At 40.6% G+C, this 22,869-nt stretch overlaps 1 protein-coding gene across 14 annotated transcripts in view; it reads right to left on the reverse strand.

The window, feature by feature from the left end:
* KALRN (kalirin RhoGEF kinase) overlaps window positions 1-22,869 on the reverse strand; it is a 532,117-nt gene that overhangs the window by 164,616 nt on the left and 344,632 nt on the right. For 13 of the 14 annotated variants that reach the window (XM_075430793.1, XM_075430796.1, XM_075430795.1 and 10 more), the window contains 6 exons: window positions 21,956-22,151; window positions 16,119-16,285; window positions 9,964-10,083; window positions 7,093-7,311; window positions 3,624-3,773; window positions 2,320-2,434 (listed from right to left, as the gene is read on the reverse strand). In XM_075430793.1, the coding sequence (XP_075286908.1) occupies window positions 2,320-2,434; window positions 3,624-3,773; window positions 7,093-7,311; window positions 9,964-10,083; window positions 16,119-16,285; window positions 21,956-22,151 (967 nt within the window). The remainder of the gene's footprint in view (window positions 1-2,319; window positions 2,435-3,623; window positions 3,774-7,092; window positions 7,312-9,963; window positions 10,084-16,118; window positions 16,286-21,955; window positions 22,152-22,869) is intronic. The other variant, XM_075430792.1, reaches the window with a different exon arrangement.

The raw sequence follows: 22,869 nt of genomic DNA on the forward strand, positions 1-22,869 counted from the left end.
CTCTTCTGTTGCTTATTTCAGGAGTCTAGTACTGGCTGACGTAGGAGAAGTTGCCCCTATACTGCCTTGTCTGTTGCTCTGGCCACAGGCTACCCAGCACTTGACACCAAAGCCTACTGTCCCATGCAGAACTCTGGTCATGACTGAATTTAATTCAGACCTGAGCCCCCAGTTTGATGTACCTGGTAAGGTTTCTTATAGAGCTATGCTGCCTGGCGACCCTCTGTGTGCTGCTCCCTGTGCAGTTATTGCTGGGTTATGATTTTTGGCTGAGGCCTGCTTTTGGTCCTCTAAACCATTTTCTGTGTGATGGGGAAGTGACAGACACCCAGGAAGAGACTGGCAGGAGACCTGCTACTCCTTGTCGTCTAGGACACACATGTTCTCCTTCAAAACCTGAGTGCTCAGCCAGACTGTATCAACCTGATAAAAGGGTGTGATTTATCTCTTTAAAAAGTACCACGGGTTTAACTGAAAAGATTACATGCAGAGGGAAAGCAAGAGATTTACACTACATAACTGACATAAACTTTATTTGAACCTGAGCTTTTCTAATTAAACTGAGCTCAGTCATGTGTAGCCCAGCCAGCAGCCACACTCTCTCCTATTAGAGCATCTAGTCTGGCTTCTCAACCATTTACAGTGACTTATGACCACTTACAGCACCTGTTAATAACCTCTCTCACCCTAAGCCCTTTCTGAATGTACTGATATTCATTGCTTATGTGTCAACACTGGTGGCAGCAAACAGATTTGGATGCATCCCTCCCCATTTACCAGAGTGACACTGATTATCGTCAAAAAATTTGTAACACCTCAGTTGATTGCAAAACTTAGCCCAGTCCCTGCTGAAGGAACTTTGTCTGAATGACTAAATGAACTTGAAGCTTGTTATGAGTGCTCTAGATCAGGTCTCTACAGAAACAGTTTATGTCAAATAAAACTAGCTTTTTTCTGTGTTAATGACTTTGGAAGCACAGTAACCATCCTACTAAATGGTGCTTGTATTCTGAACCAAAGTGTCCACTTCAAAGATTTTCTGTGGATAAACTTGCCAAGCATAAGAAATTATGGGAGACGGTTTAGTAGGCATGGTGGTGTTGGGCTGACAGTTGGTCTTGATGATCTTAGAGATCTTTTCCAACCTTAATAATTTTATGATTCTGTTCTATGATTCTATGATTCTAATTACATCTTTGGCTTAGAAAAAGGCTAATACACAAGCTGATTTGTATAGAAGTGAGTCATTTCAAACATGCTTAGTGAGGAACACTCACAAGCTTGTGTCAGGTGCATATTTAAGGGCTTGCTGAGTCAGGATTTAATTAATTTTCAACTATAGGGAACAAAAGTCCACAACAACAACAAGCATTTGACAGAGTAGCGGTGGAAAGTTGAACAAAGTCATGTTAACATTGAAGAACTGGTATTGAAAGAAGGGAACGAAAATAATGTCTTCAGTAAGACCATTCTCATCTTCTGTGTGCAGCCGAAGTTCCCATCCCTCCCACATGTATGACTGAACTGCTTTTAACCTCTGCCTTTCTGTGGATTGTAAGAAAGCCAATAATAGTATAAAAAAAATTGTTTATTTCCGCAGAATCACTTTGCTCATTCTTATCAGTACCTGGCAGCATTTCCAGGCAGGGATTAACAACTGTCTAATTAAGCAGAGGAACAGAAACATTTAAAACATCTCAGATGTATCATCAGATTGTAAATGGTGCTCTTTTGACCAAAAGAAAGTGACTACTGGTGGGTACCTTTGCTGGTGATTTTTTGATCTGGTAGGATATCAAACAGGATTCCAGGGACAAAAAAATAGCAGATCCATACTATGGACAAACAAGTTTGGCATTCACTTTCTTCCAGTGCTCAGCAGAAACAGGATGCATCTAGACCTTGTATTTGATGTGTGCTTATTTGTTCATGCATTTTCAGATATTCAAGCAAAATACCGTCTGATCATCTCAGCTGACAACCTACATGATGGAGGATGGCACAGTATCACTCCCATGGACTCTTCTGATGAGAGGAGACAGACAGAGCCCATGTTTAAAGCTCCTTTCTTTTTCGCCTGTACCACCACTTGCAACAGCAGAGTTCCGTACGAGAACTCATGTGTAGCAGAGGAGGGGTCACTTTCCAAGAGGCCTCACTACCTTTGCTAAAGGTGTCAGACACATGCATCATTTTAGTGACAGCAGATGGCAAAGCTTAAGGTGCCTTCTCAGCATGTTCACAAACTTTAGGATGACCACACAGTAGAGGGGAAAGCAAACAAAACCTTCAATGCTGCTGCTGTACCAGCACACCTACCTTTCACTTGCTGCTCGGGCCCCCTTGTATGGCTTGCTACTCCAGGCATGCTGACATTGTTCCGGTGGATGTACTTGAGGAATACCTCAGCGTTCCTTCGCGCCAGCGTACAGGCCTAAGAAAAACAGCCCCCACCAAAAAGAATCAGTAACGATGAACAGAGAAAGCAAAGGGCACTCAAGGGAATTCTCTGCTTATTTTGTAGGGAGAAGTTCTCTTTCCTATGTAAACATGAGAGCTTCAGCTAAGAGTCAATAAACTCAGCTAACAAACTAACAGTCCCACAAACATGTTAAAACACGAGTAATTTTGAACACAGTGGCTGTTTTTATACATTAAGGCAAAGTAATGACAATAACAGTAACAAAACAACTGATTGTAAAGAGCTAGTACATCACACATTTTCAATCTAACTGAAGCTAACCCATCTGGCAAGAAAAGCACTCATTGTTTCAAAAAATGCACAGTCTAGAGCCAGAAATTCTTAAGCCTTGCCTGCAAGCATAGTTTCGTGTTGTATATTAGTTTTAGTGGAAGGTGGGAGGCTGGCTGTCAACTGTCTTGTCAGCCTGTCAGCTCCACTGTTCTTACAAAGCAGCACCTGGAAGGCAGGAGGAAATCTCTGTCTCCAACCTGGTGCTGCCCTGCAGAGACACAATTGCTTCAGTTGTTAGTAGTTCTGCACTTACTGGCTTGGAGGCCAGAATCTGAAATGCTCGATGGTTTGTATAAACCAACACCAAAATTCTGTGTAATACCTGTCATTTAGGTATCTCATGCAATTTTGAGAATTTGACCTTTGAACCAGCACAACGACTAACATCCTCCAAGTGCAATGCAAATACTACCTACTTAGTCCTGATGTCATCTCTCTGAGATACACATTGATGATAATGCTTATTACCCCTACTACAACAGTGGGAAACTGGCCTTTGGCTCACACAGTGTTTTGGTTTCGGCTGCCGCCGGCAACAAAAGCGCCACGCGGCCGCCCCTCCCCGCGCCGCGGTGTGGAGGAGAATGGAAAGAAAGAGGCAGAAACTGGTGGGTCGGGATAAGGGCAGTTTAACAGAACAGCAAACAAAGGGAACAGTAACAACAACGATACAGATAAGGAGAAAATACAACACGAACTGCACAACAGACCCTCTTCTCCTGGACACGACCGGCGCCGTGCACTCTCGAGCCTCAAGTGAGTCCCCGCCGCGCCGCCCCCCCAAACTCCTCTCAAACTCCCCAACAGTGCTCTAAATTGACTGCTTAATGGGAAGCTTTCCTGATTTATTAGAGAATTAAAATGAGACCTTGAGAAAAGCCTCCTTCTGTTCCAGATGTTTGCTGATGAGAGGGATGACATGGTCTATCTCTGCTGCTGGTCCAAGTTTATCTCGACCTCCACACCAGTCTTCATCCCGTCTGTATTCTTGCTCCAAGCTCTCTAATACGCTGCACACCTGAAATATGCCCATAGCACAATTGAGTTATCTACAATCATAATCAAGAGGAATATATTCAGTAAAAGTCTATGACCAACAACATTTCAAATCTAAATGTTTTGCACTATGGGCTATGGCATGGATGGTAAGCGGGTATGAAACAGGCCCTGGACAGAACAATCTAGCAGTTCTTCTTACCCTTAGAGATCTCTACTGTTTGGGATGCAATTCATTGGTTTAAGGGTGCTAAATCCTTCTTCTCTTCCAATGGATAATCAGAGGGAAGCTCAAAAGATTGAATCAAAGCAGGGGTCAGTGTTGGCCCCAGCGGATCCTTCAGGAAAGCATCCCTATTCCGGCAATGTACTTTGGATGTGTTAAGTCAAGGGACTTAGCACATAAAGAAAAACACATGCTTAAATACTTTCCTGAAATGAAGTCTGAAGCTGGAACTAATTCTGTTCAGCTGCATGTTAGTTGCTCCCTATACAGCTTTTGCAAAGACTGATGGAAAACAATAGACATCAAATCAGTGTTGCAGCCTAGGTGGATGCAGGTGTTTCACTGTACGGGGCTTCCTCTTCTATCTTGGTAGAACGATGGGAATGAAGTAAACAAACCAACACAGCCTGAAAACTATGTGTGCAGTGGCCTTGGACAAGGCTGAGTCTTTTGTGTTGCAGATCCTGAGAATGATTCTTAGCGTCCTGTGCAGACCCGAAAAAAACACAAAAGTTTTCAGGACCATTTGGAACCTTCCTCTTCTCTTCCAGAGAGCTCTTCCTACACATTCCACTGCTGAGGTCACTCAAGATCCAGTCAGTTATTGCTGGGGGTCCAGCTAACCATGTTCACCCTTTTCTCACTCACTCCTGCAACTTTTACATGAACACAGTTATAATTCACAGGACCCTACATGCTCAAGAGCATAGTCTAGAAGAGACTACAGCATCACCCGCCAGTCCTCCCCACTATCACAGGCCATTTTCATGTAACTCCATGCATGAGCACATCAAACTCAGTTTTAAAACTGATGAACTGAGGTGAACTCATTGACTTACTCTGCTGCCAGGCCGTTCAAGGACCTTATGCATTTGACAATCTGAAATTATCTTCTTGCTTGGATGCAAACCAGAATTTACCCTCAAACATGTATTGGCGAGCAAGTGCCCCATGTGTTAGTCAGGCACAGAAAGGCATTTCCATTTTACTTCCTAGTTCTTGAAAACTTTGGTACTTTATTGGACTTTGGTGACTTAAAAAATGAAAGTAGATGGACTGCCTGGTGTCCACATCTTTTCAGGAAGGATGGTCCCCACACATGGAAATACCATGTGTCTGTTAAGTCGATGAGAGACACTAGCATAAAGTGGGCTGTCAATGAAGTCAGAGAGAAACTGGGCTGTTTGAAAGACAGGGCTGCACCAGCTATATCAAGAACATTGAATGCTTGGGGAAGACAGGCATGAAAAATTTTGGCTGGTTGTGACAGTCTCTCCGCCCTTTTAGCTGCATTTTCTAGATATTCAGAGAATTCAGGATCCAGCAAATTACTCAATCCACTGTCATCCAGTCAGGGAGCAGACTGTTAAGGACCGTAGATCAGTCATGCAGCCCAAGAGAAGACAAAAGACTACATGTAACAGTGAGTCCATGAACATTGAAAGACTGAATGATCTTTTCCCTAAACAGTTGCTGAATAGACCCAACTAACAAATGAACTGGTGGGCACTACAATATACTTGTCTTCGACTTGGAAACCAGAAGAGAGACTGAACTGATAAATTACTGGCTATTCATATTTTAGCCAGCACATTTGATGGTCTAAAGAACTAATGAATCCCTTAATGGTTTTCATTTCTCACAGTCCTCCACCAGCAGTAATTCTTTTCAATCTTGAATGCATCAGGGACCGTAAATCTGTTTGAAACTCTTCACAGTGAAAGACATTCATTATAAGGAATGAATTCATCTTAAACAATCTTAAAAATGCATTAAACAAATGACACCAAACAGTGGCCCAAGGATCATCTACAGCCTCGATGTTAAGGAAAAAAAAAAAATCTCTTTCCATAATGATATATTAAACTGTGCTAAAAAAATTCCCATGTCTCGTTCTCTAATTGAGGAAGTAGGGTGATAACAACAATAGTAAATTTAATGGAAATCACTGCTGCCTTTTGTATAAAACTACAGGTTCCTGCAATGGCCATGCTAACATAAACTGCCTGGCTTCAGTAAATTGCATCAGGCAAGGCTATTTGAGTATCTGCCCTATGACATGAATTCTCACTGGCTACAGTATAAATGGCACCTGTTTGTGCAAGGGATGAATAATCCCACCATGCCAGCAGCCAGCTGGAATGTGTTTTGCAATTCCTAGACACCTGGTGCGAAGTGAAGTCAACAAATAACAGTTACTGCTTTAATTATCTGTGTTGCAGATGGATTTAAGAGAAATCCCTTCATACCTTTTTTGTCGTGGTGATGTTTAACTACTAGTGACAACACTGGCTAGTACTACTCACAAAGTAACAAGTAATCAGTTGCAAGCAGTTCTCAGGGAAAAACAGATTTATATTCCTCAAAATTAACTCTCATATCAGAGCAATCAGCAGGATTTCAGAAATCCTTCCCATTGGAAAGGGGACAAATAAAAAAAAAACAACCATCAAGAATTACATTGCTTCACTGATAACTTTAAGATGAATGTGTTTGCAAACTGCTGCCTTTTTTGTTTGTTTGGGGTTTTTTTTTTTTTGTTACAATACTTGTCAGAGAAACAATTTTGACTAGTTCAAACTTTGGTTTCCACATGTGGCTTATCATTGCTATGCCAATGGAGCAAATGTCATTTCAGTTAATTTTGCCAATGCTGTGAGATCCCTTGCTGACAGAAGACCCTCTGCAGTCAGAGTGGAAAACCCACACCTCCCAGAGCTGCTACATTGTGGAGTGCACTCATGTTTGTGTTTACCAGCTGGGAGTCCTCTGAGGACTCAACACTGGCCCTATAAAGGTGACAGAAAGCTTTCTATGCACCTAATGTGTGGATGGAGACATGCAAACATATGGGCAGCTTTTAAGGGTGAGCAGGGCTGATTAAAGCCACATTCTTCTTACTTTTGGGATTACTCAAGGAAAAGGGAGAAGAACAAGCATTGCTCCTTAGTGGTATTAGCAGAGCAGGTATTTAGAACAGTTCATCACTTTGGAAGAGTGGAGAGATTGCACCGCTGATCTTGGTGAGAGGCAAGACCTTCACACTATGCATTGGGAGCTAAACCCCAGGCTGTAGCAGTATGGTATGATACAGATATGAGACTGTTCAGCTTACCTGCTCAGAGGTTTTATAGAAGGCCACCGAGGCATTGACAAGTTTAAGCCTGTCCTCCATCTTCAGCATCAGCTGCTGCCAGTGCAGGGCCACCTTTTCGGCACACTCTCTGATAGCATCGGCATCGTAATGCCCAGCCTGCAGCAACACTTCAGCTTTCTGCTGGACCTGCAGGGCACTCTGGTGTGTCTTCTGTAAGGAAGTGGCATGAAAGAGGGACTGTGTATGAGGGGAGGAAAGAGAGGTTGTATAGATGTGCCAGATGTATGGTAGAAAGGTGAAGCAAGGTGTGAGCATGGAGATGCGAGAGAATGAAACATTTTCAGAGTTATGTTCAGTTAATTATCTGCAAAACATTTTAGTGTCAATTATGCATACACATTTGGAACATATTGTTAAAGCTCAGGACAAGCAAGCACTGGGTAAGATGGGTTAGCTCCACCGATCAGTTACTGCCCCTTGGGCAACAACGTGGGGTGGGTTCCCAGCACTTCCTTTTTGACAGCCCCAATACAGGCAGCTGTTGTTCTGAGCTCCCACCCAGCCTGTACTCAGTGCTGACTACATCCCACACAATCTGCAGACACAAACACCAAACAGCTGGGAAACTATGGGCCTAATCACCCTAATTTGACTCTTGCCAGGCAGTTTGCTGGCATCAGCAGCTTTACTCATGTGCGTAATTGTCCTGTCTGCAGAATACAAAACTGCAACTCCAGAAGACATGAAGATGCCTTACTAAATGGCATGAACTATATCACAAATATCAGCCCCTCAAAATATATTTCTGAACGCCAGTTCACTCGTATTAGAGCTACACTAGGCTACCCTTAAGGGCAGAGCTGAGTGAAGTCAAGCCAATTTCTCCACTGTTCCCCAATTTACTCAGTAGCCACTTTCTAGGCAGGACTGAATCATCTGCCCTATTCCTCACCCTACACCAGCTCCTCTCAGAGTAACCAAGTGTTGGTTACACCTTCCTCTGTGGGTCGCTGAGAGGAAAATAGGCCCTGGCCCTTCACAGCCTCCTGAGTAACTGCATTCAAGCACGGTTTAGTCCAGTATTTGATTTTAATCTTCTGAACAGAAGCCCTAAAATCTCCCAAAGACTCCTCTGTTCTGCATCCCGTTTGTAACTGCTGCTGACAAATTCTCATGTGATACTTTTATGAACTAATCCTTGAAGATGGAAAGAAGCATGAAATCATCTGGTAATACACTGATGAATAATGCAATGTAGAGAAATCTATTAGCAAAAAAAGGACTAATACTTGGCAGAAACATTTAGGAAGATGTTCAAGAACAACTGGTTAAATGTAAAATCCAGCTGCTTTACTGATGTTAGAGTTGTAGTACTTGTTTTAAATAGACTTTAAAGGATTTCAACTGAAAATCAATTCCACATCTAGAATGCCTTTAGAGAACAGTCTGCTCTTTGTGCTTTCATGATCTCTTCCCCATATTGAGCTTTAAACACTTTAAATATTTAATCTAGTTTTTTCTCCCATTGAAAACTTGTTTTCTCTTTACTGTGGCATAACCCTCTTCTCCCTCTGTGATTTGCATTTATCACCAAATATGAGTGCTTCCCCAATGGCAGCAAGCTGTGATAACACAGCCGGTGAGTGTCTTGTTCCCCATGGCCATCTGGTGATGGCAGCCAAGATGTGGTCAGCACAGCTTGGTACCAGCCAGCTCATACAGAATTGATAGAAAACTTCTTCCTTTTCCCTTACGAGCTGCAACAGCTGCTCCTTCCCTTGTCTGAGTGGAGCTGGATCAAAATAGGTCATTAGCTGAGATTTAAACTCTATACTCACTAGCAACACAGTAATGTATACTGACTTATTTAAAGTTTATCAGAAGACATAAAGACACTCCCCACCCCCCCAGTCAGGCATCTCCTCAAATATCTATTATGGAAATATTATTTTCATAGTTTAAAGTTTGGTTTAGTTTTGGTTATTTTCAAATAGATACAAGCCAGAGAAAGTGATTTTCCAGCTTGCTCTTTGTTCTGTGAAAATCTAACAATTACCATAATCTGGGAAGCATGTACACCTTGTCAAGCAGCAACAGGAGAAAGCCCCTTTCTCGCAACTGGAGTGAGCACAGCCTGTGAATGTGGGGTTCATAATGGCAAAGATGTATAGAGTACTGAGCTGAACTATGAGTCTTGTAATGCCCTACTCAGAGGAGTCCACAGCCCTCCACTACCTTCTCATCCAAAGGAAAGTAGCTCAGAGGAGGTGCCATTCCTCCTGCTGTGTCCTGGCCTTGTGAGTGAGCTAAATGAGTTGGCTCACAATTAGTTTTCCAGGGCCAGGTCAAAGATGTGTCACTCCAGGACAAGCAGGGGCAAAAGGTCAGTTCAGCAGACAATTCTTAAATATTGAGAACGTGGGTTTGAATTAATGTCTCTGCTGTCAACAAAAGGAGAGTTGAATGAAACAAAGATTTCATGTGAGAACATTATCCACTAACAAAGATATTCATAAATGAATGCTGCAAAATGATCTGCAAATCGTGGATGTGGGAAGAAACTGACTTCACAAAATTTTCACATTTTCAGATCATTTTGTGAATTTTAATATTCTTACTTTTTTACCCAAGAAACTATCAGGAGATGCGTGAGTGTCATTTTCATGAATGGAAAGGCTGATACCTGACAGCAGATGAATTAGCTGCAGTGATAAATAACTGATTTCACAATTAATGTTTGGCTGCATTACAAGTTTAACAATGAAGTTGATTTTCTCAAGTTTTTATTCCTTCCTTTCCTTCAAGCAAGAAACAATTGATGCTGAAGAGATAACCTTTTGTATGATGTTCACCTGGGAAGGAGAAACAAAGTTAACTTATTCATGTTACCTCTATGGCCAGCTGAAACTGCTCATGCTCCCGCTGGAGCTGCTCAGCTTCAGAGAGAGAGCTTGCATTGACAAGGCTTGCATTCAGCATTGATTCACCATTCCTGATCCAGCCAAGCACCTGTAAAGAAAGGATTTGCTTACGGAAAGGTTGCTTCAGTACACAGGTTTATGTAGTCACCAATCACAAAATGCTTCAGCCTGGCTAACGAAAAGGTACTTTGCCCAGCGTGGACTCAGGCTGAATCAGTGAACATAAAGAAATCCTAGGATGGGGACTTAATGACATACATTTTTAGAGGGCAAAGATCTTATTGAAGAAGTTTTTGCTCGAAGAATTAAACTCTCAAAGTATTTATATGGATATTTGGATAGCAAAGAGCTTTCATTTCCAAGGTATGATCACAAAAATGAATGTTCCCCTATGCAAACACCCCAGGGCAAAACCACAAAGCGTAATGAGGGAGACCTGAAATTAAACATAAAGATCTCTCTCAAGTTTCCAGCTGGAATCATGGACCTTGCAACTCCTTTCTGCGCCACTTGCCTGCTTTTCTTTCACACAAAAGTCAGAGCTGAGGGGTTAGGAGGGAGAGGACACAGTTAGCTTCCTCTGACATGGAGTAATGATGCAGTTGGGGTTTCCACCTGCATGCAGAGCTAGGAACAAATCCCAGGTTTAGCATTTTATATCTAGTCAAGCAGGTTTACTTCAAGGATATTCAGATTATTGGCAGACACGCAACCCATGCTGTAATGACAGCAGAATCAAATCCTAAATATACATAATTAATCCATCAAGCTTGTATTTATTCATTTAAGCAGCAACATTTTCTGCTTTTTAAGACATATGTTTGGAAAATTAGCACCCAGAACACACGTACAAGTTCTTTGCTATATTGTCTCAAAGCCTATTTGCTACCTGTGTGGGTGTCAAATTATTCCAATAAAGCCAGAAAGTTGCTGAATCCAATTCCCAGATGCACAGGAAATCCTGACTACCCAATCACTGCCCTAAATTTAGCTCGTGATTTACAAAGCTCCAAAATTGACTTTTGCTGCAATATTCTACACAGCGATTTCCCTTTGGTGCAATCATTTTCACCAAGTGATCCATTAAATTGTCTGAAAGAAATAGGGATTTTCTGTTTCAGTTTTTATCCCTACATTGTGCATCACCCTAGTTACAGCCATTCAGTTCCCTGTAGGGCAGGAAGATGAGTTTTACCTAGGAGAAAGAAAGGGGAGCGATCTACACATGTAGCTGACCCTAATTTGTGGATAATTACATTCTGCTCAGTACAACAGTGTGGAAGATTTAATTTGTCAGTTTTCTTTCTTTCATCAGCAGGTGTTATTCCTGTGGGAAATGTAACAAAGATTTAAAGGAAAAGAAATCGGGTTATCACATGGCAATCTTTTTGGCTGGCATTTTCTATAATCCATCAGACAAGAAAGCTACATTATTACCAACTACATGGTACCAAAAGCTGAAGTTAACCAAAGGATCAGTGTCACTGAGAAAGACTCGAAGTGATGAGATCACAAAGCAAGACACGCTTTCACGTTTTATACACTGTGATATATCCCGGCTTGGGGCACTTTCGAGTGCAGAAAGTACTGAGTATGTACACTAACACTGCGGCAACTTTTTTAAAATATTTTTTTCGTTTTTTAAATGATACAATCAGGGTGTGACAGTTGCAAATGTCAGTTAAACAACACAAAACAGGGCACTTCCCTCTTGGGAATGGATTTTGTTTGAGCTAAAATTTTCAAAACCTGCCACAGATTTTGATGCATATTTCATACAAATATCCGACTCTCTAAATAGCAAAAAAATCACTGGAAACCCCAGTCTTAGCAACTCGATTAGTGAAAAGCTAGCAGCAACAAGGCTGAGCAAGGAGGAAGAGGCACCATGCAACTGAAAGCAGCCAGGTTTCCTCCAGTGTTAAAGATACACGCGCACCCCTCTGTACATCTGTCTTGCTGCCTCAAAGTTTACCATGTACAGCGGTTCCGCCCAAGCACTGATGGGCTACATCTCCTCAGCAATGCTTACAGCACTCTCTCTTCTTGACCAAGGCTGCTGCCAGCCCCGAGTTGTGTCCCCCTCTCCCTCGCCCAGAGTGTGGGTTCCGGCATTTACTGCACTCCCCCTTCCAGGCCCAGTGAGCACCCAAGCACTAGCAAGTTTTGCTTGAAAGAACTTAAGTAATGACCCCATTCTGCTTCCAAAAGTCGAACACTTAAATGTCTGGGCCTTCTCTGGAGTTGCATCAGCTTTTTCCATAGTAATGTTTTTCTCTTAGGTTTTACTTTCCCCTCTTCTTTTCTGCGTGTGTCGTTTACATACAGTAAGAAAAAATTTAATTTGCATATCCAAAGCTTCTTAAGCCTAAGTGCAAAAACCAGTCACCTGCAGAGCCCTTCATAGTGTCACTAATTTGGAAGTAGACTGTGAAATGTTTGGAAGAGAGTATTTACACATTTGTATCTGGTTTACAAGATCTGCTCACAAATTGACTCGTATTTCTATGGTGCTTACTACCTTTTCATTAAAATATGTATAGAAGAGCTGCTAATAGAGGATGAAGACACTTCTCCAATCATTTCCTGCATTAATAGCTTCACCATCATCTGGCAATATGCAGACAGACCAACAGCAAAGGATGGCTTTAAACAGACATTTCCTACAAATTATAGATTTTATCAACCTTGTAGCAGTGATTAAATAATTCTGGAGTTAAACAAACCTCCAAAGACTCTCTTAAAAAACCTAACCATGTTTTTTATAATGGAGAAACAGAAACACATTGACAGCATTTGAGATAAAAGCCACTTGCGACTGGAGAATGGTTTCATTGCAAGGCATGGGTTATCTAACACAGCAACTCTCACCTTGGGCTCCAATTTGCTTAAAACAGGCTACTTCTGTATATGGCTCCTCTGTAATAAAAAATAGTACCAAATTCTTCTCAATGTCATACCCTGAAACTCTGCCATCTTCACTAAACACAGAATCAAATGCTACAGGAAAAATAAAAAGTGAGGCACTTCTTGCTCAGCCTTCCTTAAGAAATGAGCGTTCTGTGTCATGTAGTGTTTCTGTCTGCTGGTTTAGTTTAGCCAGAATGCCTTGCTTGATGTTTCTAAAAAAGACTTAAGACCTTGCTAATGTTATCTGTCAAGTTATGTTGGAAAAGATTTTTAAGTTTAAACGGCAAAATAATGTCAGCGAATCTTCTATACCTCTGGACCCTTTGCAGCTTCTTTGAGAGGCTCTTACTACCATAGACACAACTCCCAGCAAAGACACCTTCTGTTAATTTTAGCCATGTTCAAAACTGCATCAGGTTTCCAAGAGCTCTGTGACATTAGATCGGGGAAAAAACCAAATACATTCCGTGTATCTCAAATGACTACTTTTCATCATCCTTTGGGCATATTCTTCTGGAAGCAAATCTAATGCCAAACAGCAAAAGTGGATGGATAACAGGCATATGAAAAGGAATAAATACACTTCAAAACAACCTAAAAAATAAGTGGAGTGGGACATTGTGAGGATATCTGGGAGTAAATTAGGTAAAGTTCAACACGTGTCAAAAAAAGAAATAAAATATTCAAAGATAAAATAAGGGAATAGGGAAGCAAAACAGCTGCAAGTACAGAATTAAAGAGTTTGGTTTTTAAACTGATCTCTACAAGTCTATTCTACTATTACTTTTACATAAGCAATCCAAGCTCTGTAGTTTCTATTGGAAATAAGTGTGATCCAAATGAGGGGAAATCAGTCTTGGGCAGGATCTTTCTTAATAACAAAGAGTTTGTGAATCACTGTTCTATACTATTCCGGCTCTAAAGCAGTTCACAGAACATCTCATTTGGAACTGTTCTGCTCTAATGGCCCCAAACTTCGATTCATTGTCTTGGCATTCGAACCCTTGGTGCCTACGATATAAAGCAGAAATCCCTGGTAAATGAGACTTAAATAGATAGAGACAGTTAAAAGACTTTGTATTCCATGAGCCATTATATCAAAATGCAAACACATGTACATGTAGCAGCCTTGACCAATTTTACTGTGTCAGCAGATCTTAACCACAGCTACAGTAGGTGTCTTGTGACAACCACATCTCAACTGATTCATAAGAGTGAGAGCAATTTGGTAATGAGATCATCCATCGTCTCAGATGCACTAAAATGAAAATGAAGGAAACCTGGACCAGATTGGAAATGAACTACAAGCCAAAATCAATATATTTCCCAATTTCACTAAATGGTTGGGAATATGACTCATCTACAGGAAACCAAATAGATAGGGCACAGATATATTTTAACTTGCCTCTTTCTAAGGGAAACTGTAACTGTGGTAATTTATAGGTTAATAAGAAAAGGGGTACTTAGTATTCAGCTGAACAAATAAAATGATTCTTCAGTGTTGGTTTGCTGAAAGGTCACACAGTAATGACGGCTCTGATGGTCCCCAGCTCCGTTAAGGAAATACTAATTCAAGGCAGCTGTTCTCTTCTCACAGTATGTATTAGATAGTTCAGTCCTAAAACCATTTCCTTTGGTTAAATTTTGGTTTGTAAAGTAGTTAAGGCCCAGCAGATACTTGATAGTGAGGCCAGTAACATCAGGTGCCTGCAGAGAGTGCTGCGCTGCCACTGTACAGCTCCAGGAGCAGCGGCAAGGCTGACCGACTGGCACTTCATCCGTCAAGTGAGCTAGTGACACTTGGTCAGATCGCAATAACCTGTATTCTTAGCATTTCTGCTACACATATTACTCCTCTCTATTTCCTATCATAAGTTAAAATGGCTCCACGTCATCATAAATCTACCGCACTAAAAGCCCAAGCTTAGCTAAGTTGTGTGTAAAGAACTTTGGGAACCTATGGAAAAAAGGATACACTTCATAATCACATTAAGGTAGTGATTATGAATATCACAGAGGCTCTTTTGTTTCTGAAAAAAGCCAAAACACTCTGTAGAGCTCTGGAGCTTCATGAGTAATTGGCCCTCGATTATCACAAATGCAAATGATTACTTTTTAAAAATAAAAATCTAGGAGAGTTTTGTCCTACTTTCATTTAGGGTTGCAAAATATTCACATCAAACCGGACTTTGAAAGAAAATGTATGCACTGGTGTCAGTGCTGCCAGCTTCCAGCTTGAGAGTTGTCTGAGAATGAAGGATTTTTTGCAAGTAATAATAAAACAATTCAGGTAAAGCATCACTCAAACATTCACTTTTGAAGAAAGAATAGCTATGATCATGTGTACTGAGCACTCAGTATATTCTATTTTTTAGTAAACAAAGAAGCAAATTTTTTTCATTAATACCTTGTGGTACTTGAGACACATCCCCACCATTTGTACTGGTAAAATAGAAACCTGAATATACCAGTTTTCCTAAAGAAAACAAGACCATTCACTTGAAATCCAAACACACACTGAAGTGTGAGGCTACCTATGGATTAGGAAGCAGGAACTGTAGCATTGTCCTGCGTAGGAAAGGAAAACAAAGAACTGTGAGGCATCCAAATTAAATATTAGGGGAAAACTAGGGAGGCAGAACACAACTGCCTACACTAGGATGAAATCTGGGAGAAAGGCAATGTAACAACACTAAGATAGCTAAACAAGTCCCAGGATCTAGAGACCACAGACAGCATTTTTTATATCACCCAGATGTTAGATTCCTGCAGGTCAACATTTGCATAGCAATAAATGAAAAGGTGAAACAACTGTAATGTCATACTTTGACCTCACAGCTCACTTATCCTTTACTTTGGGTCAATTCTCCACAACAGCTGAAGTCTGGATCCCAAATCAAGTCGTCATATTCCCAGAGCACATGCAGTTTGAGCCCACTTCTCCAGTTGAGAAATTACGAGGTCAGTTCTACACTTAATTCCCATAACTATTCCTGAAGCCAAATATGTGTACACTAGAGGGAACAGAGCCCTTCATTATTTGTAAAGGGTCATGCTGCAATCTGTCAGCAAACCAAGTACTACTAAGGAAAGGGGCATTAAGATTGTCCACCTACATGTATGTGACTTTGGCAGAAGCTGGTTTAGCATTTTGCGTGTACATAATGGCTGAAACCCCATCTAAAACCCTTAAGCATGGTTAAAAACCCTCACCTGCTTAACTTCTGCCTGTAGATGCCGGAGCTGTAGACACTGCTCTAACCTCTTGTGAGTTTGGTCAGCATTAAGCTCCAATTCATGCTGCTTCTCATGAAGGAATTCCAGCAGTTCTTGAACCTGTGTCGCAAGATCAATGTCTTTTTCACAGATCAGCTCAATGCCTGCAACATGTGGAGAGAGAGATCATTGCACTTATGTGAAACTTCAGTTGTTGCACATATGTAATCTTCAAAATTTTTTGCCACCTATCACAGTGATTTGCACTTCTCCAAGTAATTCTTTCTCACTAAGCTCTCTCAAATGTAATATTTGGCTTTCCCAGTTTCCTATTCTGCATCACTATATTTTTCTACAAAGCAGTATTTCTCTGGTGATAATTGCTCATCTCACCCATCAGCATCTGCTTCATAGGACATGATTTGCTCAAAAACTTGCATGAGTATCGAAAGCAAATTAGACAGAAAACTCCTGATTTTCTTGCAGTCATTTGTTAACTTGTACTTTCGAAATGCATGTTGAAAAGAACTTACAAGAGAAAAAAGATGAGGAAGAAAATAGCAAAGTGAAGTAAAGGAAGCAAACTCCAGACACCAAATCTACAGTAGTGCTACAAGTGCATGGAACACCACAGTGCAAACTTTTTTTCCATCTGGGCACTTAAGAGGATCATTATCAACAATTTATTCTAAACCGACGTACAGTTCACTCAGAATTTTTCCACAGACTGACTTTTGTCCAGTCTTCGCACACTAGAGGGAAAAGATGGCTTAGTATCACATTGCCCGTCCCTTGCACCCTGCATGACATTGATAAACCCCTGAAAGACCTGCTCTGATTTCATAGCTGACCCTGACTTGACCAGGAGGTTGAAACAGGGACCTCCTGAGTTCTTTCCTATCTCCTGAATTATTTTATGACCCTGTGAGCCTTGCATGTAGTGGTTACATGAAATATAATGTAGAGATTCACATCATCTTCTTTATTACACTGGTGCAATAGCATTGGCGGGTACATTACCAGTCTAATTGTAAAAGTTTGGCCTGGAGGAAATACGTCATCCCATGTTACTGTAATCCCTGTGATTATAAACTAATAAAGACCAGACTCTTCCCTTAATGAGGTCTACTGAAATTTTGCCATTGGCCTCAACACAGGGAGGATCAGGAACCTAATATAAAAATAATCAGATTGCAGTAACGCTGAGAAAACACTACACTTTTCTCCAAAGCCATTTGATTTCATGGAATAATAGAGCATTAAGGAAGAAATGTGTTAATCAGAGGCTGCTGTACAAAAGGCTTGGACACTGTTTTTAAAACCCATTTAGAAAGATGCCTTTTCTTCCTCTTTTATCCTCCTCAGGGACTTGTGACTTTCTCTCTCTTGCAGCAATATCTACAGAGGACAGTACACAAAATAAATATGACCTTATGACTGACCCTGTCCCCTTTTTCCTCGTTTCTGGTTTTATCAGAAAAAGCACATGGGAATGCAAGTGATTGGCTTATTCCCTTTCCCAGCCAAAACAAAACACTTTCTTCATTACCAAATAAAGTGGAATTGCCCCTGGCTTCCCATTTAGAACTGGAAATTTAATATACGTTTCTATTCTTGGGAGTGACATTCCTTTCAATTGCCAGAGACCAGGCATTGTTGCTACAATTAGCCTGCATATGGTTCTGTATCCTCAGGACATGATGACTTCTTGTATGCTTGACTTCACCACACGTATTTCATATTAAATGCACAGTTCTCCTTCACACACACTCAGCTGGTATGGTTTTGATTGTGCTAACTCATCAGCAGCAACCAGTGAACTGCCTAGGATGGTATCCAAGGGCAGCCTGCACTCCTTATGATGAATGATCTGCCCTTTCTTGCTTGTCATATGTCACGCAGTTTTATTCTACAGTGGCAGCGCATGCGGTGAGAGACCTTATTCTTCGCAGAGACTGGTTTGCAAAATAGAAAGCCTTGTTTTCAGAATAATTTCATACATACAATTTTTACATTGTGTTTTGATTGCTAGAAAAGCACAGCTGATTTTCTGAGAAACCAAACTTGGTTGCCATTCACTTCAAATGTCTCAACCCATGCAGCAAATGTCAAGTGAAGGATAATAAATTGAAAATGTTTTAAAAAAATACTACAGAAACAAGTACCGAGCCTCACTGACTGGCATCCTACAAAACATACATTAGTTACACCTGAGCTATTTGCAATGTGAGATACTGTTGAGCGTGAGGAAGGGGTACTGCTTTTTGACCTGTACAAAGCTGTTTTGAAACTGCTTTGAACCTGTTCTTAGGCTGACATATTAAAAGCCTGTGACAGAAAAGTTTAGTATCCTCTTCCTTGCAATATAAACTGTAGTTACAATGAACTATAAATGACATCACAAACAAAATGAAATAGATTTGCATTTCCCTTTTCAGCAATGCAGTGCTGGGAAAAGATGTGAATGATGTTAGCTTGACAACCAAGAAACAAAAAGGCTTGAAATTTCCATGTAACAGGTAGGGATTGTATAAATCTCCCCAACATCAGCTTTGCAGTGTATTTCAGGCTTAACTTTGATAATTTGCTTCTAAGACATAAAAAGGTAGCTCTGTAAACTACGAGCAACTCCTAACTGTGGTGCTTGTTATGACAATGATACTGACAATGCAAATGGACTTTAATGATCAAATAAAGTCATGCAATCAATTAATCACCTATTAGAGTGTAACTACTTTTAGTACCTAGAAGCAGAATGACTAAGGTGCGCACACTAATGAATTGCATGAACACGTCATCACTGCGGCTCGGGTCGAGGTGTTAAATCACTGCTGAATGAATCCGTACGAAATGGATTTCTCAGAAAGTCCAAGCTGCCACTTCAGGAAACACCAGGCCTGTTCAACATATCAAGTTCAGCATCCAAAAATCAATGTCCATTTTTGATAATATTTACCCACACATTTAGCTTTGTAGTAGAGCTACAATCAAACTGGAAAAATAGAAGGCAGGTTCATTGAAATAAAAAGTGCTGGCTCATTCAAAAGTCCAGTCTCCTTGAGAATATCGTTATACTATTTTCTAAATGCAAATATGTTTCCTGAAGGACTCAGATTTTAGTGAGACATGAAGACAATTTGAAAGTACTGTGAAATTTCAGAAAACACAACTGACTTCCAGATCTCACATAGCCCCTAATAAAAACAAACATTTCTTTGAAGAATAATTATTCTGATGGCAAAAACAGGCTAATCCAAACCAGGCTCAACCACATGTGCGGGAGTAGTGGAAGGAATCACAGGAACATAACTCTGAGCTGTATGGAGCTTTGAAAATACTGGACTTGCATGGATGCCTCGCATGCACAAACGCCCTGAGTAGCTGCACAGAGTCTGTCGTGGTGCATTACAGGACCACTGGATTTATTGTACCAACATGACAACATTTGCACGGATTTCCAGACACTCCACTCTCGTAAGAATCACTGCTCCGAATCTGCACTGGACATGCAAAAATCATGGGTGAATATCTAAAGCTTTCTTTTTCTACTTGCACAAGATTTCCAAGTGAAAAAGGCATCATGTGTGGAAAAAACCTGGATGTAATTTTATCTGACAGACTTACTAGCTTATAGACCTCCAAGCCAAACACCAGAGTGATCAAAATTGAATGAACTTCCTGTGTGACATGGTGAAAAGAATAAAGCTCAAAGAGAATTATAGGGAAGAGAAGAAACTTGGCCAGTTAAGAATGGCTGGTTAGGTAGAATGTGCCTGAAAAATCACATTTTTTTTCTGGCTTTATCTTCTGTGGCTACAGCTGAGTTTTGATAGTAGCAGTGGTGACACCGTACAATAGCAAGCAGCAATAGCAGCTGATTTCCCAGAACCCCTGCAAGCTCACAGCACTGGCAGTAAGAACAATCATCCCTTAAATTATGCACTGAACGACTATGATATAGGATTCAGGAAGAGGGAGTAAAATTAAATGAATTTTTTATGGAGTATAACTGTCCTTTATTGAAATAAGAAACAGTAGGCTCCCAAGAGCAATCTCTCTCCCTTATTTTGCCATTCTCTCAGCATTTAGCATTCCATGCATAGCCGACATGACCATTACCTTTGATTAACTACAGTTTCTCTACATCCCCATGAGGCTTCTGCTTCCTTGCCTTTGGGAGCAATGGATTTTTATTGGGTAGGCTTTGTAGAAAGTTATCTTAGATAATCTTACAAAAACATTTTAAAATTCACTGCAGTTAGTTGCTAATCTTCTGTCTGCAATCCAAAAAAGGTTGTTTCTAATTTCTTGACAAACACTTTTTTTTTTTTTTTTCTTAAAAATCAGTCAGTGAGACTCCTGATTGTGCTCTGTTCTGGGTCATATTCTTTACCTCCCATGGATTCCTACTCACATTAAGATTTTTCTAGGATAAAAAAAAAAAATGCATCTTAACTGATGTATTAGGACAAGTTTTCTACCCTAGCAAGCCTGAAGCAGAGGACCAGGCACAGTGTGGGCAGATCTTACAGAAGCTCACACACATGGTTCACGCAATGCACCGGATTGTCTAGTTCACAACATACTCTTGTAGCAGTCCTTCAGCCTCTGCTGCACGTAGCTTGCCAAATCAGGCTGAACACTGTCAGATTTTTTAAAGGTGGACGATGAGGTAAAATGTTTGCAAAAGAATAAAACTATAAAAATCCTTTTTATTATGAAAGTGCAAATTGGGAGGGAAAGAACAGGAATTGCTCTTGCTGTTCTCTCCTTCCAGACACTTAAGAAGGTTAAAACACTTCACGAGCAACATTCACTTCTAGACTTTATGCACTGATTAATTTGAATTATGATATTCCTTTTCCAAATGCAAAATGCAAGGATACAAATATTCTGATTCATAGGATGTCTTAGAAAGAGGATCCTGCTGTTGAGAAGCGGAGTAAAAGTATCAGACAGACTCCCTATCAACATGAATCAAGTCTGTCATTTAAAAGCCGATGCTAAAGGTTTTTTTTCATCCAGGTTGCTACCTTTAACTTTCAAGTGCACACTGAAAAGGAAAATTCCAGTATGGTTTATTGTATTCCCTTTTTATACAAAATAATTCCAATTAGATCTGGCTGGAAACAAGAGCTTCATTTCATGACAAGTTTCAAGGCTCTCATATTTGGATTCTTTCCCAGAGGGCTCTTGTATAACTAGCTTCTTTCTCCCTTCACTCTTCTCTCTCTCCCTTGGGCAGCATGTCTGCACCCTGAGATGTGGCACAGGAAAAAGGTACTCGAGCCTGTGGAGAAGGAAGTCAGCACATCTGGTTAGTTTGCCTCTAGTTGCAGAAAGGTTATCAAGCTTAGGAGTCTAAATGACTAGACTTCATCCAGACCCGAGATCTGACTGGCCTGCTAAAGCATCTGTAACTCGTGACTCACTGCAGTGCTGGTTTCTGAGCTGGTGCTGGGACAAGCATATGCCAGTGTAACTTGTCTTGCCCTCCTCTCTCCATCCACTTTGGAATTAATCACAAACTCCAGCCTGCAGTTGTGAACTTTCTGGATGAAACTTAAAAGTCAGCTTTATTTGCTCAGTGAGTTTCAGTCTCAAAGAAACAGCAATTTTTTACATAAAATCCTTAATCAAAGAATTCCCAAAACCTGTGGAACAGTTCTGGGAGTGGAGATACAGGTATTGCCCATATTTACTTATGTCAGAAGCTGATGTATTTGGTATGCATTGGTGTATTTTTGCTTGAAACGCATTTTTTGAGTTTTGGGATATTCTTGTTTTTTGGTTTTTTTCCTCATGTAAAATAGAAACCAAATTTTTCTGCTCACCTGAAGCCTGGACCTCCATGATGTATTGGTGTAAATCTTGCCCTTGCTGGATGACTTCAAAGGTCATGTTGTTCATGGCCAATTTCCGTTCGGTGTGACGCTGCAAACGCTGCTCAGCCAGAGTGAGGTCTTCTGTATTGAAATCATTCATTTGTCTCAGCAGATCTTCATTCCAGGCATCTAACTCTGCTGTAACCTTCATGGGCAGAAGACAGACACTGTATTCACTCAAGATCAATGAAAAAATCTTACACTCAAACCGTGTTTGGATCACAGAAGTACTTTGCATTTTGACTGTGATCTAGAAACCCCCAAACCACAGCCTCAGTAGACTTGGGATCCTGCCTGTTTAAGTCACTCTTTTTGCTTGATCCATGTGAAGATCCATGAAAAGATTAGCAGCCCAACAAGAAACCTGACAACTTTTTTTTCTCCTACACATTCCAAAGGGCACTGTAGGAGATGACCCACTATATTCACATGGATGGTAGAGATAATGTTTCTGAATAAATTCAATTCTCAAAGAAATAATGCTTACAGAATTGCAAAACAATTTGTAACACCTGTGACCATGTAATCCCAAAATGACCTGAATGGTTCTAAAAACATTTTGCAACACAGCATATATTACATATTAGAGATGGAGATTTATTTATTTATTTATTCTATCTTCATAGAATTGAAATTATAAGCTGCTTCCATTAAGCCCTAAAACAGGGGTAACTAATACATTTTCAGAATTAATATTGATATAGTGTATTGTGAATAGTATCTACCTATTATTTGCAGAAAATGCATCATCAGACTAAATATTTTGTTATAAATTTGCGAGTTAAATCCCACAGCACTGATTGCAGTTGTACAATGAGTCCTATGCTGTGCTTTCAGGGACTTAGAGTCTTTTATAAGGGTCT

This window comes from Opisthocomus hoazin, chromosome 9 (genome assembly GCF_030867145.1).
Source record: "Opisthocomus hoazin isolate bOpiHoa1 chromosome 9, bOpiHoa1.hap1, whole genome shotgun sequence".
NCBI classification, from domain to species: Eukaryota; Metazoa; Chordata; class Aves; order Opisthocomiformes; family Opisthocomidae; genus Opisthocomus; species Opisthocomus hoazin.